The 27,098-nt window shown below is 40.2% G+C and overlaps 3 protein-coding genes across 3 annotated transcripts in view; 2 read left to right on the top strand and 1 right to left on the bottom strand.

The window, feature by feature from the left end:
* SERGEF (secretion regulating guanine nucleotide exchange factor) overlaps nt 1–27,098 on the bottom strand; it is a 250,195-nt gene that overhangs the window by 182,155 nt on the left and 40,942 nt on the right. The window contains exon 11 of the mRNA XM_036765101.1: nt 8,770–8,933. Coding sequence (XP_036620996.1) covers nt 8,770–8,933 — 164 coding nt within the window. The remainder of the gene's footprint in view (nt 1–8,769; nt 8,934–27,098) is intronic.
* Nucleotides 15,447–15,829, top strand: TMA7 (translation machinery associated 7 homolog). The gene has a single exon (XM_036764823.1). The coding sequence runs from the start codon at nt 15,472–15,474 to the stop codon at nt 15,664–15,666; it is 195 nt and encodes a 64-aa protein (XP_036620718.1). The 5' UTR covers nt 15,447–15,471; the 3' UTR covers nt 15,667–15,829.
* LOC118854462 (60S ribosomal protein L7-like) lies at nt 20,514–21,329 on the top strand. Its single transcript, XM_036764824.1, has one exon. It carries the CDS (start codon nt 20,529–20,531, stop codon nt 21,270–21,272), a length of 744 nt encoding a protein of 247 aa, XP_036620719.1. The 5' UTR covers nt 20,514–20,528; the 3' UTR covers nt 21,273–21,329.

Below are 27,098 nucleotides of genomic sequence, written 5' to 3'. Positions count from 1 at the left end.
AATTGTTGCTCTTAAGAAGAAGTTTTGTAACAAGGCAAGGAGAACAGGAAGTCACAGCATTATGTTATAATGGCAAGGGCACTGAATTTGGCATCCTAAAACCCAAGTTGGATCCCGGGCTATGCTATTTATCATCTGTGTGATCTTGAACACGTCAGCTCTTTGGGTCTTGATTTCCTTAGCTGTACATGGAGGGGTAGGATTTAATGACCCCTGAGGTCGCTTCCAGCTCTGAATCTACACTTCCATGATCAACTCAGTCATACGGTTGTATAGCAGAATCTAGTCTTCCCCTTCCTTGTTGAACCTTTTCTGGAAATAATGATATTCCATTGGCTTGCCCTGGAGAGCTGCTGAAGAAAGATGGCCATGCAGAACGATGTCCAGCCTGCAGAAGAGATGTAGTTTGGAGGGGGCAAGAGTGGGAGGTGATCACTATCTTAAAGCATTTGCAGGGTTATCATAGGAAAAGGAATTAGACCTGCTATGTCTGGCCCCAGAGAGCAAAAAATAGGAACAACAGGAAGAAGTGACAGAGAGGAAATTTTCTGCTAAAAATAAGGGGAAATTTTGCAGCAATTAGAGCCATCCTAAAGTAGAATAGGCTACCACAGGATGTAATGGGCTCTCCATCACTGGATGTCTTTAAGCAGAGGTTAAAAGACCACTTGGAGGCATGGCATGGCATGGCATAGAAGGAGTCCTAGCTCCTTGTACAGGTTGGAAGACATCCCTTCTCATTTGAAATTCTCTGATTCTAGACCCACTGGATGCTTTGTGTTTATTTTTAGGCTGTTTTTCTCCCTCTCTTGTAGTGGTTACAGCACAGATGTCCCAGGCTATTCAAGAAAATCCTGCTGAATTCTCTAAACAGCTCCCTAGGACTTTAAATCAACTTACTTTCAATGACCTCTGAGTGAAAGTCACCACTCAGCAATGGTGAACTTTTCAAAAAGGCTGCCAGTGGTCCTACCTTTTGGGGGAACATCTGGTCTCTGAGAAACTTGCTTGTTATCACAAACTCTTAAAGCTGCTGATTACTTACCATAGAGTTTAAGGGAAACTTTGGTTGTATGAAATCCTGAATCCCCCTGGACTCAGCTGATTGCTCGTGGCAGATTTCCTTGTTATTTGGGGCACTGAAATCCCATGGTCTTAAGACAAACTTAAAATGAGCAATGTGTTAAATATAGCAAGGTCATTCAGTAAACCACAGTCTTTCTGAACACTAAGAGACAGCAGCCCTGGAAACTGCCAAGCTCATTAATGGTTTCTTTACACAATATCCAAGTGCTAGTTTTCTTTCAGAAATAACATCATGAAACACATAGGGGCCTGATGCGTTCCTCTGCTAGTGTTGCCTAGTGATTCTGATAGTGAAATTACCTTTCTCTCTACTCATCCTAGCAGAGGTGACTTAAACCACTGTCTACTGATTGGTCCTTTAAGAAGCTAGGTCTTTCCTATTCTTCCCAATAGTAATCTTCCTTCTCCCCTTCCTCCTTGAATTATATTATTTTTAATTATCTATTTACATGTTATAAGCCCCAGTAGAATGTAGGCATCTTGAGGGTAAGGGCTGCCTCCTAATACGAGGAGGAAGGTTGTTAACTATAGGGAACCCATGGATGTCTTCCTGAAAGATGTGACTTTTGGCAGGCTTTAAAGAAGTCAATAGGCATGGGAAGCATTAAGAAGAAAGGTACAGAGGCATAAAAACGTTTCAGGGGCCAGGCCTTCTCCATTCATCTGCAGCATAGAGTACGTAGAAAAGAATAATGCAAAATAAAGCTGGAAATGTAGGTTGGCAACAGACTGTGGAGGGCCTTGGATACCATTCAGTGGGCCCTGGAGAGCCAGTGAAGGTTTTTGAATGCAGGAGAGACACGACCAGATCTACATACAAGAAAGACTATTCTGGAAACAGACTGAGAGAGGCAGTACAGAATATTGAATAAAGAGCTGGATTCAAATCTTGCCTCAAATACTTCCTAGATGTGTAACCCTAGGGAAATCACTTAATCTTTCTGGGCCTCAGTTTTCTCATCTGTAAAATATAGGGATTATGCTCAATGGCCTCCAAGGACCCTTCCAGCTCTATATTTATGATCCTAAGTATGAATTTGAGAGACTGAAGGCAGAAATAATTATTTGGAGACAACTGCAGCAGTCTAGGTAGTTTAGCAATGAAGCATCTGTGGTCGCAATGAGAGCAGTGAGAAGGAAATGGCTATAAGAAATGTTGCAGAGATTAAATCAACAAGAGCTAACAATTAACTGGATGTGAGAAGTTGGAGCAGTCAAAGATAACTGCATGTTGACAATCATGGGAGCCAGGGTAAACAGTGGTGTAATAAACAGAAGAAGTGAAGTCCTGGGGAAGGGTCAATTCCTTTGGAAGAAAGATAATGGGTTTGGTATTGATCAGATTGAATAAGAATTTGAGGTACCAGTGAAAAACCCAGGTAGAAGTATCTGGTAGGCATTTAGAGACATAGGTCTGCAGCTCAGAAAAGCAATCAAGACTAGAGACATCATTAGTTTTTGAAACTGTCCATGTAAAAATAGAAGTGAAAGGGATTACCAATGAGTGTGTAAAGGGAGAAGAGGAGAATTAAATCAGACAATAAGGAATAACTCCTCAGAAGGTCAGCAAAAGGGTAAGAGACCACTGAAGGAGACAAAAGAGTGATTAGAGAAGGAAGAGGAAAACCACCACTATGAGGGAAATAGAGAGGATTTCCAGAAAGAATGTCTGTTCAGCAAGGTCGAAAGCTATAGAGAAATCATGAAGGATGAGTATTAAATAAAAAGCCATTGGATCTTTTGATTAGGAAGTCACTGGTGACCTTTGAGAGAGTAGTTTTAGTAGAATAGTAGAGATAGAAGCTTAACTTCAAAGGTTTGAGCAGAGATTGGAGAGTGTAGCGATATTAAGTAAAAATATTTAGTGTAGATAACTTTGTCAAGAAGTTTAGGAGTGAAGGAAAAGAGAGGATGGGACAGTAGTTGAACAGGTTAGAAAGGTGAAGAAAAAGTCTTCGATAACATAGTCACCTTTATAATTTATCATTATGAGGTATACAGTAGAACCTTATAGAAGACAGATATTCATTCAGAGTTATTAAGTCAGGGGGTTGTGTTAAATTTATTATGTATCAACTGAATCCCCCAAAGTTGAAGTAGTAGTCTAATAATTTTGGACATAGTTTCCTATGAAGATACCTTCAAGACATACAAACAGGAATACCATATTATGTTTGAAGGTGCCATGGATAATGAAACTATCAGCATTAAATGTATATGTACTAAAGGATATAGCATCTAACTTAAAGTAAAAGCTAACTGACTTGAATAAAAGCAAAACAATAAGACAAAAATTATAGATGACTTTAATATGCCTCTTTCAGACCTAATCAGATCTAACAATAAGGAAATTATGCATCTTAGTAGAATACTGGGAAAATAGATATGATGGACCTTTGACAATTATTGAAGGGAAATCTCAAGGAGCGTGGTCATTTTTCACATGACATCTTTACAAAAATTACATGATAAGGTAAAAAGAACTCATAAACAAATGCAAAAAGGTAGAAATATTAAATGTAGCCTTTTACATCATTAAGGCAGAATTCATGACTTCAAAGATAACCATGAATATGCCTGAATGGTCCAGAATTGCAGGATATAAAGAATTTTCTAAGTACAAGGCAGAGGAGTTAAAGCATTTATTGAAACTCAAAAGTAGCAGACCCACAGACCAATGTTCCCAATTCGATATCCTGGCAAGAACCTTTCAAAACCAGTATGCCCATCTCACAATAGTGACCAGGAGGCCACAGAAAAACATTATGGCAGCAAGCCAAGCCATACTGGTGCTTCCCACCCCCCCCCCCAACCTCCCCCCGCCTCCAATGCCAGGGCCCTCCAGTAAGAAGACCACCCACTGTCCTCAAGCCCCTGCTCAGCACTCTCCAGTCTCCATGAGGGTCAGTCCTGCTTTTTTGTAGTGCCTGCTGCCATTGCCTGCTTCCGCCACAATCTCCAAGCTGTGTTCCAGCTAGCTGACTGCTTCCTCTCTCCTTCAGCTCTTAACTGTTCTCACCAACTGCCTCTAAGCTCTGCTCCAACTTTCAGCAAGCTCCTCCCACCACAGGCTTCCATTGGCTCCAGTCCTAGCCACTCCACCCAGGACCCTGAGAGCCCCACTCCATAAGCCCACTCAAATGGGCGGGGAAGATCTTCCCACCCATTCACTGATTGTCTTTACATCTTTATAGGGAATAATGCAATAAAACCTGCAGTGTCATAATCAATACAGATGGATCAAAAAGAACTATAATCAATAAGAGGAATAGAGACAAAAGAAATATACTTCAATTGAGACTAAGTAATGTTATTCTAAATATTGAATGGGTCAAATAAAAGCATAATAGTTATATTAAAGAGAATCATAATAATGAGACAATATACCAAAATTGATGACATGTAGCTAAAGTAATCCTTACAGAAAAAATTGTCTTTGAACTTCTGAATATTTCTATTAATAAGAGGAAGAGAATACTAATGAATTAAACATGTATTTTTTTTAAAAAATACTAATAATTGAACAAACTAATAGTCCCAAAACAAGCATAAAGTTAGAAATAATTTAAAACCAAAGGAAAATAAACAAAACTGAAAACAAAAATTAGCTAAAAATAAAATATAACTGTTTTGTGAAGAGCAATAAAGATAGCAAATCATTAGCTAATTAGACTTTTTCAAAAAGAGAGGATAAAATTGAATTTCAAAGATAAAAATGAAAGTAAGAATTCAAAAGAAATGAAAAAGAAATAAAGAAAATTGCAGGAATTACTAGTCCCAATTATGTACTAACAGATCTGAAAACAAATGAAATGAAAATTTACCAAAGTACAAAGTTCTAAAATTAACAAAAAAAAAAAAGGAAATAGAAAATCCAACCTTAGGGAAAAAAAATCTTAAAAAGAGATATTGAGCAGGACATAAATGAATTCTCAAAAGAAAAATAAAATCCTGGTCCAGGTAGATTTATACAGGAGTTCTATCAATGTTGAAAGAGCAAATAATTCTGACACTACATAAAAATTCACAAAAATATTCATAGTACAAATTTCAGTCCAACCATGTCTTCTCATCCTGTGTAAATTCTTGTCTTGTCCATTTTCTCCCATAAATCTTCTCTAGAGGACCCACTGAACATGCAGGGCCTACTTCTAGATCTCTTGCCATAGTAAGTACCTTGCAAATTCCATTGGTTATCCCTCATTCTCACTACATGACCAGTCCACCTACTTTTCCTGATGGCAAAACATAACTAAAGAAGATTGATGCAAAAAAAATCTTAAAATATTAGCAAAGAGTCTACAGAAGTAACTTGAAAAATTATTTACTATAACCATGTTGAATTTATCCCTAGGCCAGTTCAAAATTAGGAAAACAATTTACATAATTAATCATGTTAAAAGCAAAAAATGATAAAAATCTCATGATTACATCAATAAATATAGAAAAATCTTCAACAAAATATATCATTTGCTTATGGTAAAAATGTTAAAAATCATAGGAATAAAGAGATTGTTTCTTAATATCACCAAAAAAATATCTAAAGCCAAAGGCAAGAATTATTTGTAATGGAGAAATACTGGAAACATTCCCATTAAGACGGGGTAAAGCAAGAATGCTTTCCACTATTATTTGTCATAGTGCTAGAAATACTAGCTATAGTAATAAGACCAAAAAAAGGAAATTAAAAGAATTAGCATAGGCAAAAAAGAAGGCAAGATTATTTCCTTTGCAGATAATATCACTATTTACTTAGGGAACCCTAGAGAATGAAAAAATAGATCAGCTAAGTAGCAGGATACAAAATAAATCCACAAAAATATTAGACTCTCTGTATATTACTAACAAAATCCAGTAAGAAGAGCTAGGATGGGAAATTGCCCTTAAAATAATAACAGGATATATTATTCCTAAAAATATACCAGGACACATACACATACACTCACACACACACACACACACACACACACACACACACACACACACAGGTTTTATACTCATGCAATAATATTTACAGAACTAAAAATTTAAATAATTGGAAAAAAAATCTAATGTTCATGGCCAGGCCAAACTAGTAGGGCAAAAATTATATGACTACCTACATTATCCTACAAATGTCTTGCTATACCTAGCAAATTATTCTATTTCATAGAATTAAGCAAAATAATAACAAAATTCACGCAGGGACCTTTCAAGAAATACAGTAGAAAAAAGCAAGAAGGAAAAGGGCTTATTGTTGGAGGATCTCAAACTACATTTTAGAGCAGTAATTACAAAAATTATGTATTGTTATTCAGTCATTCCAGTCATGTCCAACTCTTTGTGACCCCATGGACCATAGCATGCCAATACTGTCCATGGGGTTTTCGTGGCAGAGACACAAGAGTGGTTTGCCAATTCCTTCTCCAGCATAAAAAAAATACATATGTATGTGCATATACATACACACACACACACACACACACACACATATATGTGTGTATATGTATGTATGTGTATATACGTATGTTATAAGTGTGTGCATATATAGATACCTCTGTGTGTGTGTGTGTGTGTGTGTGTGTGTGTGTGTATGGTATGGGATAAAAAACTAAAAAATAGATAAACAGAATAAAATAGATAAATAAATGATAGGAAAAAAACATGCACGGAAGCCTAGCATTGGACAAATTCAAGACCATAAATGACTGGGGAAAGAACTGCATTTGACAAGCCCTGCTAGGGAAACTAAGAAGCAATCTGATGATTGAATCAACATATATAAAGTGCTTTACAAACTTCAGAGCACTATATAACTATCAGGTTGTTGTGGTGGTTGTTGTTATTATCACTACTATCATTTCACACACATCAAATTAGCAAAGATGGTAAAACTCATTGTTGGAGGGGAACATTAATTCACTTCCAGTGGGGCTGTAAATCAGTTCAACTGTTCTTGTGGGGGAGGGGTGGACCCTGGAATTATGCAAAGAAATTTCCATTCTTGTTTTTACATTCTTTGACCCATTTCTGTGACTGTATTCCAAATTACTGACAGCAAGAAAAGGCCTTATATGTACAAAATATCCATAACAGCACATTTTGTAATAACAAAAAATCTGGAAACAAAGTATGAGCCCAACAATTGTGAAAGGACTGAAAAAACCGTAGTATATATAGGCAATGGACAATCACTGCACTGTAAAGAATGGCAAATGTGAAGAATTCAGAAAAACACAGAAGACTTTTATAAAATGATGCAGGGTAAAGAAAGTAGAACCAAAAGAACAGTATTCACAATGACCACAATAACCTAGATATGAACCAGGCAAGAAACTTAAGTTAAAGAAAACCATCTTGGCATCATTCTATCCAAGTTAAAGGATATATCTCCCTTTATATTAACAATTAGTTATCTACAAAAGTGTCAATCAGCCAACAAGCATTTATTAACCACCTACTGTATTCCAGGCAATGTGCTAAGGGCTCAAAACACAAATAATATACATAGTCAAAATTACTCAGTGTTATTTGTCTTTTGAGAATATTTGGTGGGGGGTGGTTAGAGGAAAAAGGGGGGATGGAGGAAATTGTTTTGTAACAAATATAAAAGCAATAATCTTTTTCATCTTAGAAAAAGATCTCCCTCCTCCTAGCCTGGGATCCATAAAGTTGTTTTTTAAAATATTTTGATAACTGTATTTCAATATAGATTTATTTTTCAATCTTATGCATTTTATTTTATGCATTTAAAAGCACTATTCTGAGGAGTCCATGGGGCTCACCAGACTCTGACATGAAAAGGCTCAGAACCTCTGGCCTACTGAATACTATATGGGAGAAAGAAAGACTGAGGAGAAAAGGAGGAGAAAAGGGAAAAGTACAGATAGGAGGAGGAAGAGGGATTGTAAGGCCTGGGCGGGTACAGTTGGTGAGGCAGAAAGATATGTGTCCTACATAAGCCAGAGATGAGCCAGGTCAGGCCTCCTGGGTGAGAAAACCTTCTAAGTAGGAAAAGAATTGTAATTAGTCTGATGGTAATTGCAGAAAGATTGCTGGCTTATTAATTTTTTCAACAGGCTTGGAATACAGATTGAATCACTCCACTAAAGCCACCTTGAACTCAGAAGTACAGCCTGCCCTGTCCTGTCACTGCTAGGACACAGCGTGTGAGTATGTGAGTGTGTGTGTGTGTGTTTGTTGTTTTGTTAAAGCAGGAGTAAAACAAAGCTTACTAATAGAACTCAATCCAAGGGGAGAACAATAGGCCAACCAGAAATAGAAAAATTAAGGTAATCAGAGAGGAAGCAATGGAACAAGGCAGTGTCCATCCCATGGGGGAATATGACAGATTGGAATATAAGGCTGCCAAAGAGAATCCAAAGGAAAGCCCTGGAATCAAAGACCTTCAGACCTGGGAGAGATCTCAGAGAACATCTAGGTCAACTCTCTCATAGTATTTTGCAGAAAGATAAAACTTGACGTCCAGAAAAGTGAAGGGATGAACCCAAGGAAAAACAGCAAGACTCAGCCCCCCATATATTGACTCTGAGCACAGCATTCTCATCATTGTTACTGGCTCGCCACAAGCTGGCCTGTATAGGCCAAGCCTCGTCACCACATGTCTAGATGGCCAAGACATTTTTCTCCAGTCTGAAGAAATTCATTAAATGAAAATTCATTAAAAAAAAGTTTCTTCCTCACCTCAGTCATTCCTGCTAAGCAAGGAAGGGAAGAAGGCCTGGTGGTCAGTGTTCTTGTGCAGGACAGGGGTAATTCACACTCTCCTTTCCATCTCTCGTGGCTGTCCACTTTCCTCCCGAGTTGACCATAGTCGGCACGACCCCAGGTAAATATCTTGCCAGTCTCTAAATGCAAATATTTTCATTAAAGCTAAGACAGACAATTTCATGGTCTCAATAGCACATGTTAACAAAAACTTCTAATAGCTCCATTTTTAATGCCCTTGGAAGCTTAACAAGCACTTTCTTCATAACCACTCAGTAAAGTAAACAGTACAGCTAGATGGCATGGTGGACAGGTGCAGGACTTGGGGGTCAGGAAGACTTGAGTTTGAATCCTGCTTCAGATCCTACCTACTAACTGTGTGACCCTGGGGAAGTCACCTAACCTTGTTTGCCCCAGTTTCCTCGTCTGTAAAATGAGTTAGAAAAGTAAATGGCAAACTGCTCCAGTATCTTTGCCAAGAAAACCCCAAATGGAGTCATGAAGAGTTATATACGACTAATCAAAAACAACAACAAAAAAAAATCGGGGGGCAGCTAGGTGGCACAGTAGAGTACCAGGTCTGGAGTCAGGAAGACCCGAGTTCAAATGCAGCCTCAGACACTTACTAGTTGTGTGACCCTGAGAAGTCACTTAACTCCTCACCAGTAAAATAAGTAGAGAAGGAAATAGCAAACCACTCTGTCGAGAAAACCCCAGATGGAGTCAGCAAGAGTTGGACACTACTGAAAAATGACCGAAGAACAACAAAATGAAGACCATAAAAGTACTTATCTCACAGGGTTGTTGGGAGGATCAATTGAGATAGCATTTTTGCAAACCCTGAAGCGCTACACAAAAGCTAGCTATCATTATTAGTGGAAGTAATATGGTCTTTATTTTACAGATGAGAAAAGTGAGACTCATGGAGTATGTGCCTAATTAAGGCCACTCGGGACTCGTGGGATCAATAGATTTAGAGCCAAAAGGTAGCTCATAGGTAAGGAAGACCAACTCCTCATTATACAGACGAGGAAACTGAAGCCCAGGGAGGTTGGTGGGAGGATCAGATAAGACCGCATATGTAAAGTCATTGAGGCTAAGACTGTGTATCTAATTAAGGCAGCTCAGAGACTTGGAGTTTGAAGGTATTTTATAGGTCAAATCCCACCTCTTATTTTGCAGATAAAGAAACTGAGGCCCAGATTGAAGTGACATATTTCTAGGCACTAAGTGACAGGGGCAGGATATGAACCAAGATCTTCTCTTTCTTTCTCCTGCTCCATTTAAATAAACATGAAACCAGCCAGCCTCAGGCAGAGGTCATTTCAGGCATCTTCCTCTTGCCACCACCACCCCATCACCCTTCTCAGATGACTCACACCTGCGTGTCTCCCATCCCCACCTTCCCATAGGCTGCTATCCAGCAGCTTCCTACCATCCTGACCCTTTCTCCATCAAAACAGGCCTGTCCCTCAGGGCCTCACTCTATGTTTACCATTAATTAATGCTGGGCAAGGGCTACTGAGCTTCCCCCTCCCAAGTAACATACTTGCAATATACTGGGGGGCTGCAAGATAGTCCTTAACCTAAAGGAGATGATTTAATTGAGCTGGCAGCAGGCAGAGGGGGAAGGGTGGTTTCCTTAGACGAGAGTGCTTTATGTGGGCCTTCATGCCACACCACACCATGCCACATAACACTGGATGGCAGTTTGATTGTGTTGTAGATAGCAAACTAGGACTTGGCATCAAGAAGACTAGAGTTCATGATGGAGTCTGAATACAGACCAAAACATACTGTTTTTCTTTCCTTCTTTCTCTCTCTCTCTCTTTCTTTCTTTTCTTCCTTCCTTTCTTCTTGCCTTTCTTTCTTCCTTCCTTCCTTCCTTTCTTTTCTTTCCTTCCTTTGTTCTTCCTTTCTTTTTCTTTCTTTCTTCCTTTCTTTGCATTTTCTTCCACAAAATGACTAATATGGAAATATGTTTTACATGATTGCACATGCATAATCTATATTGCTTGCCCATTGCTTACCCATCTCAGGGAAGAGGGAGAGAAGGGAGGGAGAGAATTTGGAACTCAATATTTATAAAAAATAATTTTTTAAAATTTTTAAAAAGAATGTTAAAAATTGTTCTTATATATTATTAAGGAAAAAAATATTTTTTTTTTAGAAAAAGAAGATTTGAGTTCAAATCTAAACTCGAATTCTTGCTATCTGTGTGCCCATGGGCAAATCACTTAACCCTATTTGCCTCAGTTTCCTCATCTGTAAAGTGAGAGCTGGAAAAGGAAATGGCAAACCACTCCAGTAGCTTTGCCAAGAAAACCCCAAATGGGGTCATGAAGAGTCACAACTGAACAACAACAAATGGCATGTAGTAGGCACTTAATAAATGCCTATTTGTTTCCCTCCTTCATTTTTCATTCTTTCTTTTTTTCTTTCTTCTTTCCTCCCTTCTCCTTTTTTCCTTCTTTCTCTTTCTTTCCTTCTCCTTCCTGCCTTCCTGCCTACACAGAAAGCTATCTATTCCAACATCTCTGAGTACGGCAGCAAATGACTCTTAATAAAGATGGAAAGCACCCTCTTTCCCCCAACAGTGAGCAACATGGAGACTCCCTGAATGCATTCAGTTCCACATTTGTTTTTCCAACAGAAACGCAAACCCCAACGAGACACAGATTATTAACAGATTTGCTGCAATCAATATGCATGACCATGTGCCCTGCATAAATTCTTTATACACATTTGTTTGAACAAAGAAAACCTTTGCGTAAGAGACAAAACATAAAGTAATGCATATTAAATTCTCAGAAGATCTCCTACATTCTTGGTGTTTGGTATCAAAGCTTCATCTGGCCCCACATCTAACATATGGTTTGTAGCTTCTTCGAGGAAGGCATCTGCTAAACCAACTGAAATGATGGCGAAACGTCCGAAGGCAGTCTCCAATGGGGGATTTGCTTGTTGTGACTTCACTTACTCTTTCATCCATCTAGCAAACATACATCAAGGGCCTACAATATTCAAGGCTCTGGCTTGGGCACAGAAAGGGGGATACCCAAACACAGGAGACTTGATTCTAGGGAAGCTCACAGTCTTGAGGGGGCAGGTGAAAAGGTCCAGCAGATCAACAGTTAGCCAACAAGCATTCATTAAGGGCTTACTATGTACCAAGCACTGTGCTAAGTGCTAAGGTTACACTGGCCAGCATAAAAGTCACTCCCCTGGAGAAGCTTACATTCTAATGCGGGAGACAATCTGGAAACAATCTGTACAGACAAGGTAGAGATAGTGTAAATGGGAGATGATCTCAGAGGGCAATGTGTGGCCATAGAATGTCAAAGCTAGAAGGATCTTTGGATCCCAACTAGTCCAACCTCCCCCATTTTAAAGACTGGGTAATTTAGCCATTAATTCACAAACATTTATTAAGGATGTACTATATGAAAAGCATTGTGCTAGGCATGGGGGATATGAAATTTGTGGCAGGGTTGTTTTTTTGTTTTGTTTTGTTTATTTCAATGGCATTTGAGAAGTAACAACATACAGTGGATGGTCAGCTTCACAGTTAGGAAGATATGCATTCAAAACCTGCCTCTGACATATACAGATTATAAAGCCTTGAGCAAGTCACTTAATTCATCAGTATCTTAACAACTCTATTTCTGTAAGGTACAGAAGAATTGCTGATCTGCTCTAGAGGAGGGAGCTACCAACACCAAAGAAATCCCAGGTCTGAATCCTCCAAAATTAAAAGGACACAGTCCCTGCCCTAAAAGACTTTACATCTGGGAGTGAGGGTGGGGTGGCACAAGGAGGTAATGTCACATGACCACAGATAATTAAAGTACAAAGTAGTATTTGATAGGGAGTTGGAGGAGGAGGGGAGAGATCCAAGATCTTTAAGAAAATTTTTTTAAATGGAGCATATTAATTAGATTCAAGTACCTCAAAGTCCCAGAACCTCAGATCTGGAAGGGATCTTTTCCAAAGGGCAGTCATACCTAATCAGGGAACTCCTCCACAAAATCCCCAAATGATTACTCAGCTTCCACTTCAAGACCACAACAGAAAAGATCTCACAAGGCCACCTACAATCAACTGCCAGATGACTGGTTCAGACTTATAGCAGAGTGCCTGGCACATAGTAGGTGCTTAACGAATGTTTATTAATTGATTGTTTCTAAGTGCTATGGATCATAGGAACATAGATTTAGAGCTGGAAATTATCTCAGAAACTGCCCAGTCCAACTCCCTTACTTTATTTATGAAGAAACTGAAGCCCAGGGAAGTTAAGTGATTTGTCCCCAGTCACACAGACAGTAAGTGGCAAGGCTAGGATTTGAACTCAGGTTCTGTGACATGAAGCATTTAAAGTTTATCATTCATTCCATGGCTTGTAGAAGATCAGAGAAAGCAAAAGTCACTAGGGGAAGGTTTCATGAGGGAACTGAGATATGAGCTGAGTTTGGAAAGATAACAGGCAAGAAGAGGGAAGAAGGGATTCTGGGAGCAATGGATGTGTGCATATGACATGAATGGATAAATCTGACAGCAGGGGATATAGCTAAGGAAGATCATCTGGGACAAGGCTATGGGGGAAGGATGGAGAACAGTATTTCTGAAGGGTGATTGCTTTGAGGTAGGTTTAGAAGAATTTCCCAAGTCATCAGGTGTGGGTTACTCTCTAGTCTGAGATGAAATGAAAATCTTCCATTTGCTCATATCCCAAGATTGGTTGTCCAGTTGGTCAGTGTGCCTGCCAATCTTCCAGGTACCACGTGTAATGGACTATATTGTGTTCAGGACCAAACACTAGCTATTCCCAAATAACATTATTTGAGAATTTGAGAATTATCATACAATAATCCCAGTCTATAAAACAGCTGTTTGAAAATGGCAAAAAAAAGGCATAAAAAGTGCTACCCATCTCCAGAGAAAGAACTGATGGAGTCTGAATGCAGATTGAAAAATACTTTTTTAAACTTTCTCTATTTTTCTTTCTTTCTCCTTTTTTTGCTTATGGAAATATGTTTTACATAACTGTATGTATATAATCTATAACAAAGTGCTTGCCTTTTCAATGAGGAGGGAAGGAAGAGAGGGAGTGATGAGAGGGAGGGAGAGAGGGTGAGAATTTGGAACTCAAAATTTTAAAAAAACAGGGTTAAAAAATTTGTACATGTCATTGGAAAAAAAGAAAAGAAAAAGTAGGAATACAGAGAGTTTGAAGTTATGAGGTCTCACATTATATTCTTTACCACTGATGGCCAAAACTGTCTCTATTTGATTAAAAAATAAGAAGTAAATCAATGGAATAATTTAAATAAGACCTGGAAGGTCTTATAACAGTCTAGTGTTTGATAAACCCAAGGACAATTAGGGAATGGATTCTTTCCTCAACAAGATCTGCTAGGAAAACTATGAAGCAATTTAGTAAAAAATGAGTTTAGAACAGTATCTGACACCACATAGCACAATAAATGTGAAAATGGATAAACTAGCTAAAAAATAGAACCATAAAATACCAGAAGAGAATACCAGAATCACAACATTGAGAATGGGGAGAAGGGGAAGGGGGGAAATGTATCCAGATACAGGATAGAAAAGAATATAAAAGGAAAAAGAGACCATTCCAATTATGTAAAAAAGTTTTTAAAGGTTTGCACAAATAAAATCATTGCAACCAGAATTAGAAAAATAATACAGACTGGGGTGAAATTTTTGAATTAAATATCTCTGATAAAAGTCTGACATCCAAAATCTCTAGGAAATTGACACATATCTATACAACTAATACCTGTTCTCTAAGAGACAAGTGGTCAAAGGATAAAAAGTTTTCCAAAAAGTGCAAATTATTAACAAACCTTTGAAAGATTTTAAAATAATTAATAATCAGAGAAATACAAATTAAAATAACACTGATATATCATCTCTTAACATTGTCAAAAATGGAAAAGTCAATGTTAGAGGGCTCTTTGGAAGACAAGCATGATAATCCACTGCTATTGGAGCTGTGAACTGGTCCAACTACTCAAAAAAAAATTTTAAATCCTGCATTAAAGTTATTAAACCCATCCATACTCTTGACTCAGAGATCTCACTACTGTAAAGCTAGGAAGCTAGTGTCAGCAGGAAAATATTCATATGTTCAAAAATACTTATAGCAGCATTATTTATTACAACAAAAACCTGGAAAAAAATATAACCAATGATAAGGGAACAGCTGAACGAGTTGTGATGTATGAATGCAGTGGAATATTATCTTACTATATATGAAGAATTCAGAGAAGACAGGAAGATCTATATCAACTTATACAAAGTTAGGAAAGCAATAAGGTAAATAAAAACAAAACTCAACTGCAACAATACTCAGGTCAATGAAGATAGACAGAATTGGTACCAAGTCATGAAAATGAAAGCACACATCCATCCTTTCTGCTAATAATCAGAAAATTACCAAAATAGAAAGTGACACCTAATATTATCAATCTATTGGGCTATATTGTGTGGGAAATTCATGTGGGATGGTGTTGGAGAAAGGGATGGTGTTGGAGAAAGGAGGGATGTGGGTCCTTAATGATGAGTAGTATCCATTGTACCAAAAGGAAAAACCAATGAAAATTATTTTAAAAAACAAATAATAGGGGGGCTCGGGGAAACTGAGCAGCAGGCACGATGTCCGGTCGCGAGGGTGGTAAGAAGAAGCCTCTGAAGCAGCCCAAGAAGCAAACCAAGGAAATGGATGAGGAAGATATAGCTTTCAAACAAAAACAAAAAGAAGAACAGAAAAAACTGGAAGAGTTAAAAGCAAAAGCTGCTGGGAAGGGACCACTTGCCAGTGGTGGGATTAAGAAATCTGGCAAAAAGTAGATGTTCCTGTGTAGATAAAATGGTGATTCCTGTTGGTTTCTCTCTTGCTTTGTGACATCTGCACTTCCTACTTCAACATCTGTTGCCGCCTGCAGCCAAGATTAAGTGTCATCTTAATGAGTCTATTGTACATTGTAATAAACTTTTTTTAAAAATCATAAAAAAAAAATAATACATGAATTCTTACAAAGGAAATAGTCTCTTCATTTGACAGATGTTTATTAAGTGGTGGCCTGTGCTTGGAACTGCCTATGCCAATAATTCCCTCAACTATATCTGATAAGATGAATATTGAAATGAAGGTTCTAAAAACATACACAAATATGAATAACTAAATCCACAAAAGAGAAGTTCCCTGAGGCACCATAAAGTATCTATGTTTCAAGTTGAAATCAATTCATGGTCTAAATTTGACAAGTGAATCTTTTTTCACGGAAAGAGGAATTACATGGAGGCAGCTATTATAGGGAGGTAGGGAGCTAGAGTGGGAGATTTGAGTCAGGAGGACCTGTGTCCAAATCCTGACACTTCCTAGCTGTATGACTCTAAATTACTTAGTCTCTGGGCCTCAGTTTCCTCATCTGTAAGATGAGGAGGTTGGACTAGCTGTCCTCTAAGTAAGGTCCCTTCTAGCTCCAAATCTACGATCCTATATATTACCAATATACACAATGGAGCAATGAAAATTGTATCAAAGGTCAGCTTTGAAAGTCATACTTTGTGTATAATTGATAGTATATTGCTTGCCTTCCCAATGGTGGGGGAGGGGGTGGAGGGAGGGAGAGAACTTGGAACTCAAAATTTTGAAAAAAGAATGTTAAAACAAAATATATTAAAAGGAAATTTACATGTTGCATTTCTATTTTTCTAAGCAAGCTGCAGAGATGTTTTCACATATCCCCTTTTTTGTTCAACTTCCTATGTATAAATGTTCTTTTTTTTTTCTTTTTGATGTTCATTAAATTCAGACAAAATATTTTTTTAAAAAATATGGTGTCAGTTTCAAGGTGAAAGATGAATGGAGGGAAATGCAAAAGTTCTATAAATAATGTCAGTGAGTAAAATGTAATTGGAATGCTTATGCACAACCACAGATGGGGAAGGAGGACACAGTCTTATGAAAAGAGAACACCGCAAAGCTTGCTGAGCTCAGTGCCAAGCAAAAGGAAGGACACCCAATGCTCCAGGAGGGACTCAGAGGAGGAAGGGCTCAACTCCAGAAGGATCTGGAGCGGTCAAGGAAGGTTTAATGAATTAATGGATATCAGAGTCATCTGTATTGATGCCTTACCCACCCTCTTCTCCCCTCCACTACACTGGATGCTACACAAGGGTAGGGAAGTAGGGACTAGGGCTTGTGTCCCATCTAAACTTCCCATTTCTCCGAGTGCTGAGCCCAGGGTCCTATTCTTTGCACATAGGCACCTAGTATATGTTTGTTCAACTTAATTAAAATGTTGAACTAAAGAGCTGGAGTTGAGCCTTTCATTATGCAGAGACTAATGGAGGGTATTGCTGGGAAGGGGAGGTTAAGATAAGAAGAGAATGATTAAAGGCACAAAAATGGGACAGCATAAAGTGTAACACCAATCCAATTAGAGACCCAAATATGTCTCAAGCTAAGTCTGAATGCAAGTAACCTACCAAGCATGTGGTACAGTGGAAAGTATATTGTATTCGTAGTCGGCGGACCTAGGTTTAAATTCCAGGTCTGACACTTACTAGTTGCATGTCCTCTGGACCTCTTTCCTCATCTGTAAACATGAAAGAGTGGAACTAGATGACCTCTGAGGTTCTAGTCATCTCTGATTCTGTGATCCTATAGGTCTTATTATGCCACTGCTTTGTCAATCTGTTTGTAATGTGTTGCACCCTGCTCTCACCCACCACAATCTCTTCCATTGCTCTCTGACTGAATACTCAAGCCAACATGTACCAAGAACTTAAGGCCTGAAAGGATAGCTCTTTTGGGGGATGAATATGGACAGGGTACACACCTTAGGCTACTTTAAGAACTAGAGTTTCTCAGGAAAGCCAAATCCAAGGGGCTGACATGGGAACAGGAAACTGGGAGATAAAGCTGGAGGTGGAAATGAAGAGATGCCCTATCCAAAGTGTCAGTGAAATGACTGTTTGTCCCATATAGTCAGACTCTTTGAAAGTCCCAACCTGCTGGTGGACAAACTCCATTCCCACCTGGCTTCAATATTCAAGCCCATAACCACATCAATGTATATGCCAAGACCTCTCCTTGCCTGGATATATCACTAATGCTATGGAAACTGACAACATCATTCCCCCTTGAACACCTCCCTAGACCACAAAGACCAGTTCTGGGTATGATGGAATCATGGATGGTTGGCCTCTAGTGATTCTGGGGCACGAACATTATACACGGGCAAGCCTGTACTCCTGCTAAAATAGGAAGATAAAGACTGCCTATCTACTGCCTCTACGTGTGCAGATTTACCCCTGCATTCTTAGTGGGCTATGCTTTGGGAGGGAGTACTTTGGGGTCAAGATGAGCCTTTAGAACAAAGACTCATTCACTGAACATCAAAGTTATCTATAGCAATGAGAATAGTTCTAGTTTCTGTATCTGTAAAATGGGTATCAAGCAAGAACTTATTAAAAGCCTATAATGTGTTAGGTACTGGGGATACATAGAGAAAAGTGAAACAGTCCCTGCCTTCAGGGATCTTAAATTCTATCAGAAGAGACAACATTTACATATATAGTAATACAAAAAACAGATATCAGGATAGCTTTCATGTAGAAAGTGTCACTTGAGTTGAGTCCTAAAGAAACTATGAATTCTAAGAGGGGGAGGAAAAGAGGGAGTGCATTCCAGGCAGGAGGGCTAACTAGCACTAAGCCAAGGCAACAAGAAATAGAATGCCATGTATGAAGAAAAGCACGAAGACCGGTTTGCCTGGCCCACCGAGCCAATGAAGGGAAGTAAAATATAATAAGGCAAGGCACAATAATAGTTGCACTACCTACCTCATGAAGCTATGAGAAAAGTACTTTGCAAACTTCAGGCACTGTGCAAATGTGTCAGCAATTATTATTTATTCATTTGTTCAATAAGCTTTTTATGTGGCACCTACTGTATACCTGGATCTGTACCAGATGGTGCAGATACAAAAACTAAAGTGAAATTGTTTACATTTTATCGGAGTTCATATTCTATTACTCAACAAGCAATAGAGCTCACCTCTGGATGAGGCTTGTAGCCCTAGTCACCAAATTTTAAGTTAAAGGTGCATAGTCAGACTTCAATCCCCATCTATCCCTAAAGGCTTCCCTTTGGACCTTGGGGACACTGATGGTCAGACTGGGCAGGACTGGACTCCTTCAGGGAACTGAAAGTACTAAGGGGATCATCATATATAGGTTGAGCACGGAAAAATTCAATGTAGGAGTCATCGCTTACCAAGAAAAAGGAAGGGTGAGGGCACATGCTCTGGATGGAAGAGCAGGCTGAGTTATTGCCACACAATTTTGCAGTGGGCAATATGGGGTCCAGTCACCCTGATGGCAGGAGATGTAGCAGCCAAAACACCATTATAGAACCTAGTTGGAATGCTCTGTCTCAACATCTGACTGAGGGTAATGTGCCATATAAAAGGTGACTCTTTACCTGGGGTGGGGGGATTCGCCTCAAGTAGTCCAGAAATGTGGGTTAAGTTTGGGAATTCCAATGGAAAATTAGATGAGAGGGAACACCATGGAGCTAGAAAACTTCTTTTAGCCATAGTGAAGGTCCACCACAAGACTGGAAGTGAAATTTCTTGCCTTGGTTAAATACATCCACCACAATGGTATGCTACTGAGACAGGGAAGGGGTATGTTAGAATTCAGCTTAAAAGATCTGCATTGAAGGAGAATCTCTGACCTCCTGAGGCATGCCATTCCACTTCTGGACAGTTTTAATGAAAGTTCCTCCTCCTTCCTCCCAACCTAAAGTCTAAATATGCCTCTTTGCAATTCTCACTCATTTCTTCTAGTTCTACCTTCTGGGACTAGACAGAACAAAGCTAATCCTACTTCCACATGACAGACTTTCCTGCATAAACATTATTATATCTGAATAAATAACCTTGTATGGACATTATGTACTCACTCAACCTGAATTTTGGACTACAAACTCCAGGAGGGCAGCTATTCGGTCTTCCTGACCCTTTACAGTACAATGTTGAGAGTTTTGTTGTTTTTTAAGCAGTCTCTATCCTCCAGTGTTCCTCCAATCCACAGACCCTTCCCAAACTATTTCCAGGACTTTAGCATCCCAGATTAATGATGGCAGATGAGTATAAGAGACTAAAGAATCATAGACCAGAGATCTGGGAGATATTTATAGTTTTTATTAAAAATTTCCTCCTCACTAAAAGGTTGGTTGGCCACCAGGGGATGATTTTTTCTTTTTTGTTTTTTGGGCCATAGCATCTCATGCAGGCTGTCTGCTAAGGCCCAGAGGGGTCATGATTTGTGTCAGGAGAAAAAGTACCTACAAGGATGAAATCATGGAATTTGAAAATATGACTATTCTTACTTCCCACAGTCATATCTGTTTTTAGGCTACCTCTGCCTTCCTTCCAGCTCTGGGACTTGCATCCATGCCAACTGGCCTGGCCAGGAGCATCCTCAGTCCAACAAAGCTCTCCAATACTGTGTACAAAAAGCAGGCAGATTTAACATACCTACCTTTCTCTGGAAATGCTTACTTCCCTCCACAAAGCATGGAACAAAGCTCAAAGACAACAGAACACTTCTACTTCTCCAACGTGAATGAAGTTGTAAAGAAATGATTAAATAATTTTAAAAAAAAAAACTTTGCTCCTCTTTTTCCAGCCGGAATCATGGCGGGCGTAGAAGAAAAGAAGAAGCTACCATCCGTTCCAGAATCCCTTCTGAAAAAGCGAAAGGCTTTTGCAATACTGAAGGCCAAACACTTGAAGAAGAAGGTGGCTATTAAAAAGCTCCATAAAATACGGAGAAAAGTTATCTATGAAAAAGCTAAAGCCTACCATAAGGAGTACAGACAGATGTACAGGAGTGAAATCCAGCTGGCTAGAATGGCACGCAAAGCTGGCAACTATTATGTACCTGCTGAACCCAAGTTAGCTTTTGTGATCAGAATCAGAGGTATCAATGGTGTTAGCCCAAAGGTCCGAAAAGTATTGCAACTTCTTCGTCTTCGCCAAATCTTCAATGGCACTTTTGTTAAACTTAACAAGGCTTCTATTAACATGCTGAGGATTGTGGAACCATACATTGCATGGGGTTACCCAAACCTGAAGTCTGTGAATGACTTGATTTACAAACGTGGTTATGGCAAGATCAAGAAACAGAGGATTGCCCTGACGGATAATGCCCTTATTGCAAAATCTCTTGGTAAATATGGAATTATCTGCATGGAGGATTTGATCCATGAGATCTACACTGTTGGCAAGCACTTCAAAGCTGCCAACAACTTCCTGTGGCCCTTCAAATTATCTTCTCCACGAGGCGGAATGAAGAAAAAGACAACACATTTTGTGGAAGGTGGAGATGCTGGTAACAGGGAAGACCAGATCAACAGGCTTATTAGAAGAATGAACTAAAGGTCTCTACCATGATTATTTTTCTAATGGTCTGTTAATAAAAATGCCTGTGACAAAAAAAAAAAAAACTTTGCTAATTACAACACATAGACCAGTTCCACTTCAAAATCTTTATGCTCCCTAGTCATCCAAGCTTTGTAAACCTGCATTGAAGTCAACTAAACTGAAACATAAACATGGTCTTCACAATCTCGTTCCAAGGGCAGTTGGTGGGGGGCGGTACATACATGTATGTGCAGGTACATGTGTTGGGGGCTCTAGAGACAGTTCTGCCACTGACTCACTAGGTAGAACTTCTCTGGGCCTGTTTCTTCCTCTGAAAAATGTGGAGCTTGGACTGCCGTCCATAAAGTCCCTTCCAGCGATGACATTTTATGGTGAACAGAGATATGGCAGAACACTAGAAAAGAACAATATATTTGGATCCAGGAGACCTGGTGTGAATGCCAGCTCTTACTACCTGTGTGATCTTGGATAAACAATTTCCCTTCTTTGGATTTCAGCTCCTTCATCTGTAAAATGCAACTCTCTAAGATCCATTCTGATTCTAAATTGTTTGGTCTTCACTAAAGCTAATTAGGGGCTATTGCCCCCCCCCAAAAAAAATTGCCTGGTTTGTTGTGTTTCCCTGAGGTCCATAAAGCTCACTTCTAGTAGGATTCCTTTACTCTAGACATCACATACTTCTTTATACCACTTCCCCCTGCCCTTTTCTAGAAACTTCAGAGACTAGCAAAGACAGTAGATAAGAGAAAGTGGTATCACGCAGCTCTCAGAGCTACTCCAGCAAAAATCAAGGAAAAGCATCAGATGAAGTGGAGTTTCCATGCCCTGTGGTTGTACAGCGAGGACTTTCCCTAGCCAGTCTTTGGTGTTTCCCTGCCTATGATATCAGAAATGGGAAATCAATCAGACATTCCAGAATGATAACACGTCCACCCCTTCCTTTTACACCCATGGCCCTGGTGTGGAGCTGACAAAGGATACATGCAACCCGCCCTTTGACTAGGCAGAGTGACAAGAGCTTGGCTGTAATTGGAGTATGTCAAGTCCAAAGGCAGCCCAAACATCACTGAACTCCCTTCCTCTTCCTGCTGTAGGCTGGACACCATCCCACCCAAGGCTCAATACCTCTCCACGCCAGCTCCAGTGACTAAGACCCAATTGTTTCCTTCTACTTCTGGTGGCTAAGAATCTCTTTGCTCTGAACCCCATTGCCCTTGATGGAATGGAATGCAATGCAATGGAATGGAAGCTCCCTGAGGGCAGGGACTGCTTTATTTTTGTTCCTGCATCCCCAGAACCTAGCAAACTATCTGGCACATTTGAAGGGAAAGGGGTGAAAAGAGTATGCATCTGTGATTCCATTGGTCTGAGGAACTCCCATGGTGGAAATTCCTTGTACCAATGCAGATGATCACTTCCTCTACCACTTTATAGCTAGAGAAGCTGTGACTTGCCCTGGGTTAACACAACCATTTGTCTCAGAGGCAGCATTTGAACCCAAATTTCCTGACTCCATGGCTAGCTCTCTAACCACTATGCCACATTGCCTGTCACACAAGTGTCTAATAAATACTTGTTGACAGGAATTGTCCCTGTCCATGACTATCTCATGTTAAACCTTAAACTTTCAGTTATGTGAGTTAAAACTTGTTATAATAAAAGCCTATTGCTTTAAGCATTTACTGACTTTTGTGGAAAAGTCTCCTCAAATCCTAAGACAGCAGCAACAGACTGGGATGGGGGCAAACCATCGCTGATGGACCACATAGCCTAAGCAGGTCCCTCGCTAAAGATACTATTTTTATAAAAACACTCTAGCTTATCAGCCCCAATTGTGCTTGATCTGGCAAGCTCCCAATAACAAGGCAGCCCCTACCTCTCCCTGAGGTCATCCAGCCCCCTGAGAAAATCCCCTTTTGTTTCCCATCAGGCACACCAAGGTGTCATAGCTCACTCTTATACCCTAGCTCATTTCAAATTCAAACTCCAGTACATCTCACACTTTTAGACTTTTATTAATCATGTTTTAAAATGTAGATTGCTTCCTAATCTTAGCTCAGCAATTAAAAACTCATCTAGCTTGTCTCCATCCCAGGAAGAATAGTTACTATATCTGAGGTTTGCCAGGCTCCTGGCTCAGCAGCCAACCACAGTCTCACTGTGGGCCAAAGTGGGTGGATGGTTTGGGTCAGATCAGAATCCAAAGATGATGAGAGACTCCTGAGTTTTAGAACTGGGAGAACCTTCAGAAATTTCTTGTCAAGCACCCTCAAAACATACACACACACACACATACACACACACACACACACACACACACACACACACACACCACTTTACAAATGAGGAAACTGAAGCCCAGAGAGTTCAAATTTTACCTCTAACACCTACTACCAGTGTGACCTTGGCCAAGTCAACGTGGGCCTCAGTTTCCTCATTCATAAAATGAAGGGGCTTTACTAGATGACCTCTAAAGTTCCTTCCAGCTTCTAAATCTACCATGGTAAAATCAGCTATAACTAATCAATAAACTAGCCTCTTTAAGCACCTTCTTTTGTGCCAGGCACCAGGGCTATGAGGACAAAGAAGAAACTGTTTATTCTCAAAAGAATTATACTCACAAAGCTAGTCAGTGGCAAAGGTACATCTATTGCTACTACTATTACTACCAATAATGTCTATTTTTAAAGAGTTTGAAGACTTGCAAAGTACATAGCATGAGGGAATTTTTTTCTGAGAGGAGTGAGCTTAGTCTGGACCTGTGATTCATCAATGTGGACAACTCCCAGTGTGAAAACTCCCTCTACCAATGCAGACCAGCTGCCCATCAGTAACTTCAGTCTTAGAGAGTTGCCCAAGACATAAAAGCTTAAATAATTTGCCATGGCCACACCCCTAGTATATGAGATGGGCAGAAGGAACTCAGATCTTTCTGAGTCTTCTCCACTATGCCACTAAGAACATGAGCTCTGCTTTAAAGAGAATGTAGCTAGGTGGCATAGTAGACAGAGCAAAGCCTTGGAGCCAAAAAAAATCTGAGTGAGAATCCTGCCTCAGACATTTACTAGCTGCGTGACCTTTCATAAGTAACTTAACCTCTCAGGCTCAAGTTTTCTCAGTTGTAAAGTGGGGATAATAATAGCACCTCGCTTACAGAGCAGTTATGAGTCCCAAATGAGATACAGTGACTGGCAAATCTTAAAGTGCCATATAAAAACTAGGTATTTTTATTTAGAAGTTAAGTGAATTGCCCAAGGTCACACAGTCACAATGCGGCAGATAAGCGCTCAAGCTCAAACCCAGATTGCAAATCTACCCTTCCCTACCTTTGGACTCTCAGCCCAGGGCCCTCCCAAAGACACCAGACAATGGGGACCGAAGTGGTAGGCTGGTCCTGGATTCTCTATTTCATCCCTCCCCATTTAGGAGCAATGACAAGGTGACACAGTGGCTGGCAAGGGTGAACTCGTGGAGGCAGCGGCCACCTTTCTGTAATTGTCTCGGCTCAGCAATCAGCACAGTGCCACTCATGAAGAGGCCCTTACAAAGGCTTTTTGTCTAGATGCTGGCCCCTCATTAATGACACGTCCAAATAAAGCTCCCCAGTGACTGGGAGGATCATGGACATCAGGCCTATAGCTGGCCACCATCCACTAAAGAAGCACAAAGTCACAGAATGTCAGAGCTGGAATCAACCTTGGAGAGCCTCGGCGTTCAAGCCTGTCATTTTAAACAGGAGGAAAGTGGGGCAGAGAGGAGCAAGGTGACTCCCTCAAGGTCACAGAGTGAGTCAGGAGCATGAGGAGATGAGACTGAAAACCAGGTGCTCCCCCAGGACAGCCAGCCCTCCCTCATCTTGGTGCAGGAAGCACTGGATGGCTGCATACAGCACCCATATCTGGCAGTTAGCAAGGGCTCTGAGGATGCTCATCTCTTCAGGTCACTCAGTGATTCTCAGACAAGGGAGAACATACAGGGACCACCTGGGATGCTCAGCATTCCTAGGTACTGCGATGGTAACAGCCCTTCTCTTGAGCAGGTGCCTCCTCCAAGGTGCCCAAATATGTCTCCAGATACACGGCTTTAATGCTATCCCCTGCAAAAGACCATCTGGAGTATCTCTGTATCTTTATAATGTTTTCAAGGGAGTCCACAGCTCTCTTACCCCTGGGGTGCAGGGGTGATGACTCATGCTGCCCTGAGGCTCCTGGGGTTCAGCACAGCTGATTAAAAACTGAGTTCAGCAGAGATCACCTGGCTAGGCCTGGGCCTGCAGCGGGCCGAGAGGAGCTAGCACAAGAAGCTCTTTTAGGGAGAACTGTGAAGTTTCAAGGGCATAAAATCTGCTTGCCTTAACTGGTCAAACTACAAGGCTCTCCAGTGGCAGGCAGGGAGGATCCAGAACAACCACATCAAATCAAGGCAGCTCACAAAACATCAGAGCCGGAAGGGGTTTTCAAGGTCATCTCATCTAACCAGATGGGCAGGTTAAATGTGACTGTTTTTTCACAATAAGTGAGTTTTGTTGGGTTGGGTGTCCTAATGGCCCAGCACATTGGCATGGGCACAGGTTATAGACTTTACAGATGGGGAAACTGAGTCCCAGGGAGGACAGGTCCCAAGTCACACTGAGTAGGTGGCAGACCTGGGACACGAAAGCAGATCTCTTCTTTCCCAGATGAATACTACAAGAGATAATGAAACATCAAAATAGGTTTGCTCTTGCCGAATTTAATTTAAATGGCGATCTACTACAATGTACACAATGACCTCAGTAATGTAAACCTAAAGATCACACAAAAGGTGAACTCTGAGTAATGGAAAAACAAATGAAAGTCCAGGAGAAGATATAATAAGTATGTTTCCTCTCACAGAAGAGATGTGGGGAACTGCTCAGCCAGAATATTGTATAGACTGCCAGATACGGTCTCTGTATCAACTGCTTTTGTTTAATTGTTTTCCTTGTTACAGGGGAAGGTTCAATCTGGGGAGAAAAGAGGGGAATGACTTTGAAAAAAGATATCAATAAACCTGCGTTTTTCATTGAAATCTATGGGTAAGAAGAGTGACATTCATAAACTCCATTGTGTGGGAGCCAAAGTGCTGGATCTTGGATCAGGCTCTCTCCTTGGCTACCTGCATGACTGACCCAAATCCACCTTTCCCAGCATGGCTTCCAACAAGATGACAGTACTTTGGTCCCTCTCCTGAAGACAGAAATAACAGCAGCACCAAAGCCATGTGCTTGTTCTTTTGGTGAACACACAAAAATACAAAAGACACCAATGGAAGTGACCCAAGAAACAGGCCCATATTGGAAGAAAGTTTTCCTGCCCCACTCCTCTTCCCCAACCTCAAATCCTCCCTTCTCCAGGCCAAAAGTCCCTTCTTCACCTTGTGATACATCATTTCCATTCTCATCACCAAGATGGCAGTGGTCTCTTCTGGATACACTCCAATTTGCCAATGTCTTTCCTAAAGGCAGAGCCTCAAATGGAAAACAATACTCCAGATGTAGTCCAAGTCCAAAGTACTAAATGTGTATTACACCTCTTATTCTGGATACTATGTTTTTATTAATGCAACATGAGGTGCCATTGGTTCTCTGGCTACCATGTCACACTGTGAACTAATTAAACTGGCTGTCTGCCATCACCTCTGGGCCTTTTTAATGTGACCCCCCTGTCTAGCCTCCATCCTGAGATTGTGGAATTTCTTTTTTAAACCCAAGAATGGGATTTTACATTTTGTTCTTATTCAGCCATTCAGTCATGTCTGATTCTTCATGACCCCATGGACCATATTGTCCATGGGGTTTTG

This window comes from Trichosurus vulpecula, chromosome 6 (assembly GCF_011100635.1).
Source record: "Trichosurus vulpecula isolate mTriVul1 chromosome 6, mTriVul1.pri, whole genome shotgun sequence".
Classification (NCBI taxonomy): Eukaryota; Metazoa; Chordata; class Mammalia; order Diprotodontia; family Phalangeridae; genus Trichosurus; species Trichosurus vulpecula.
Note: the sequence above shows the minus strand (reverse complement) of the source record. Positions and strands in the feature narration are given on the sequence as shown.